This window comes from Aphanomyces invadans (genome assembly GCF_000520115.1).
Source record: "Aphanomyces invadans strain NJM9701 unplaced genomic scaffold supercont1.16, whole genome shotgun sequence".
In the NCBI taxonomy this organism is placed as follows: Eukaryota; Oomycota; class Saprolegniomycetes; order Saprolegniales; family Verrucalvaceae; genus Aphanomyces; species Aphanomyces invadans.
In genome coordinates, this window is record NW_008580161.1 from 1,146,262 (window position 1) to 1,148,582 (window position 2,321).

General features: G+C 53.8%; 1 protein-coding gene across 1 annotated transcript; it reads left to right on the forward strand.

Moving 5' to 3' along the window:
* Nucleotides 1-557: 557 nt before the first annotated feature.
* Nucleotides 558-2,093, forward strand: H310_08279 (hypothetical protein; the record flags this gene model as incomplete). The annotated part of the gene is made up of 1 exon (XM_008873969.1): nt 558-2,093. The coding sequence occupies one exon, from the start codon at nt 558-560 to the stop codon at nt 2,091-2,093; it is 1,536 nt and encodes a 511-aa protein (XP_008872191.1).
* Between the last annotated feature and the right edge of the window lie 228 nt (nt 2,094-2,321).

Below are 2,321 nucleotides of genomic sequence, written 5' to 3' on the forward strand. Positions count from 1 at the left end.
ATATTGATTGAATAAGTATTTACAGGTTTTTTCCCTTCGCAACAGACATGTCAAGTACGGTACATTCAACATGAAAAACTTGCACTGGTCGTAGTATCGATGAATTGTAGTGGGAGTATGATTTCACACAAAAACCTGAAGCAAAATAGCAACTTAGTCCATGGTTGACCAAATATTCTTTAGCCTACGTAGTTGTCTGTAATTGATACTTCACACCAGAATTGGCCAATTGTACTTGGCTGTCAGAGTACCCATGTCACCTTATGCGCAATGATTAGCATATGACTATCTCATCGCTTTCGTGAAGTGTTAGCGGTCGTCTGCGCCTCATGGATGTGTGCTGGCCTACCTTGGCCGACAAGTGTGGAACATTTGTTGTTGCAAACAGCTGCAAGAGACAGAACCACATCTAATGTTGTGTATTTCTACGCCGTCGTCGCAGGCAAGTACCAAGTGTTTTGTAAACACCGACTCTAGATATCCGTCAGCAAGAGTCGTTTTGCATGTTAGTGTAGCCCACACTAAAGTGTTGGGACTGCATTTTCGATCTGGCGGACATGGGAGGTTTCAAGCTCAACAATGTCGCGCACATATTTGCGCTCCTGTGCGCCATCAACTTGCTTCGCTACCTCAACAGAGGGATCATCCCTGGCGCGCCTGTCGAGTTCCAAGCGTTCGTCCAGAAAACGGTCGAGAAACAAGACCTGTCGGTTCACGCGACCCACCCTCCCAGCAACGTCAGTACGTACTTCGGCCTCCTCGTGTCAGCCTTCATTGCGTCCAACTCGATCTTCATTTGCGTTTTCGGCTACATGAGCATGACTCGTCGCCCTTTCCTCCTCTCGGCCATCGGTCTCTTCACCTGGGTACTAGCCATCGTGTTGTGCGGCCTTGCCAAGCCCCTCGAGAACTTCTATGTTCTCCTCATCGGTCTATTGCTCAGCGGGATCGGCGAATCCTCCTTCCACGCCACAACTCCCCCCTTCATCGACGAATTCGCTCCAGCCAAGTCGCGCACATTGTGGCTCGGCGTGTTTTACTGCGGAATCTCGGTCGGGACCGCTCTTGGGTACACTTACGGTGGGATCATGGGCAAGATCTGGGACTGGGGTTTCTACATCACGGCAATCGTCATGTTCCCCATGGCGTACGCGTGCTGGCAGTGGATTCCTGAGCACTACGATTACCCGTTGGCGCACGGCGGGACCAAGGACCTCGAGCACATTGAGAGCCGCAATAGCCTCATGGGTCCTGGGTCGGTTAACCAAGGCGAAGTCCAAGCCGAAATCGCCAAGGAAATATCGATGGACGTCGAGCACCAAGCGAAGACATCTGTGTTGTCGGAAGTCGTCGTGATTGTAAAAGACCCCATGTTCATCACGGCCACTCTCGGAGTCGCCGCCTACTCGTTCACGCTAGCTGGCATGGGGGCGTTTGCTCCTGCGATCTTGATCGGGTACGGTATCCTGAGCGAATCGATTGCGTCGACCGCGTTTGGCGGGATTGTTGTCTTGTCCGGCATCATTGGGTCCCCTCTTGGCGGCTGGCTCATTGACTACCAAAGCCGCGGCCACGAGGACGACGAAACATTCCGGCTGCACGTTGCGGCTCGCCAAATGATTGTATTCATGACCATGGGCGTCGGGTTTGCCTTCTTGTCGTTGGCGTTCATGGGCAACACCGCCGTCTTCCTTGTGTGCCTGCTCCTCGCGCTCATCTTTGTCTTCACGACCCAAGCGGCCCAGACCCTCGTGATCCTCTACAGTGTGTCCAAGAACCGCCGCGGATTCGCTATGGGTCTCAATACTTTCTTCCTCCACTTGTTCGGCGACGTCCCTTCGCCCATTGTGCTCGGCGCCCTCAAGGACATGTGGGCGCCCAACTGCGGCAGCGTGTATAACGAACGGAACGAAGCCAAGCTTGACCCCAAGTGCTCCCAAGACAAGGACGGCCTTCGCTACGTTCTCATGTTTTCGTACGCGTGGCTGCTCTGGTCCGTCCTTATGTGGGGCCTTTCGTACTTCATCGCCCTCCACCGCCTCAACAAGGCCAGGGCACTCGCAGCCGCCCCTGTCGTCACCCCTGTGCAGTAATTGTTTAACCGAGGTCTATTTTAGCTGTCTGTTCGAGTCTCGGTAAGACGAACTCGCTCCAGCCAAGTCGCGCACATTGTGGCTCGGCGTGTTTTACTGCGGAATCTCGGTCGGGACCGCTCTTGGGTACACATACGGTGGGATCATGGGCAAGATCTGGGACTGGGGTTTCTACATCACGGCAATCGTCATGTTCCCCATGGCGTACGCGTGCTGGCAGTGGATTCC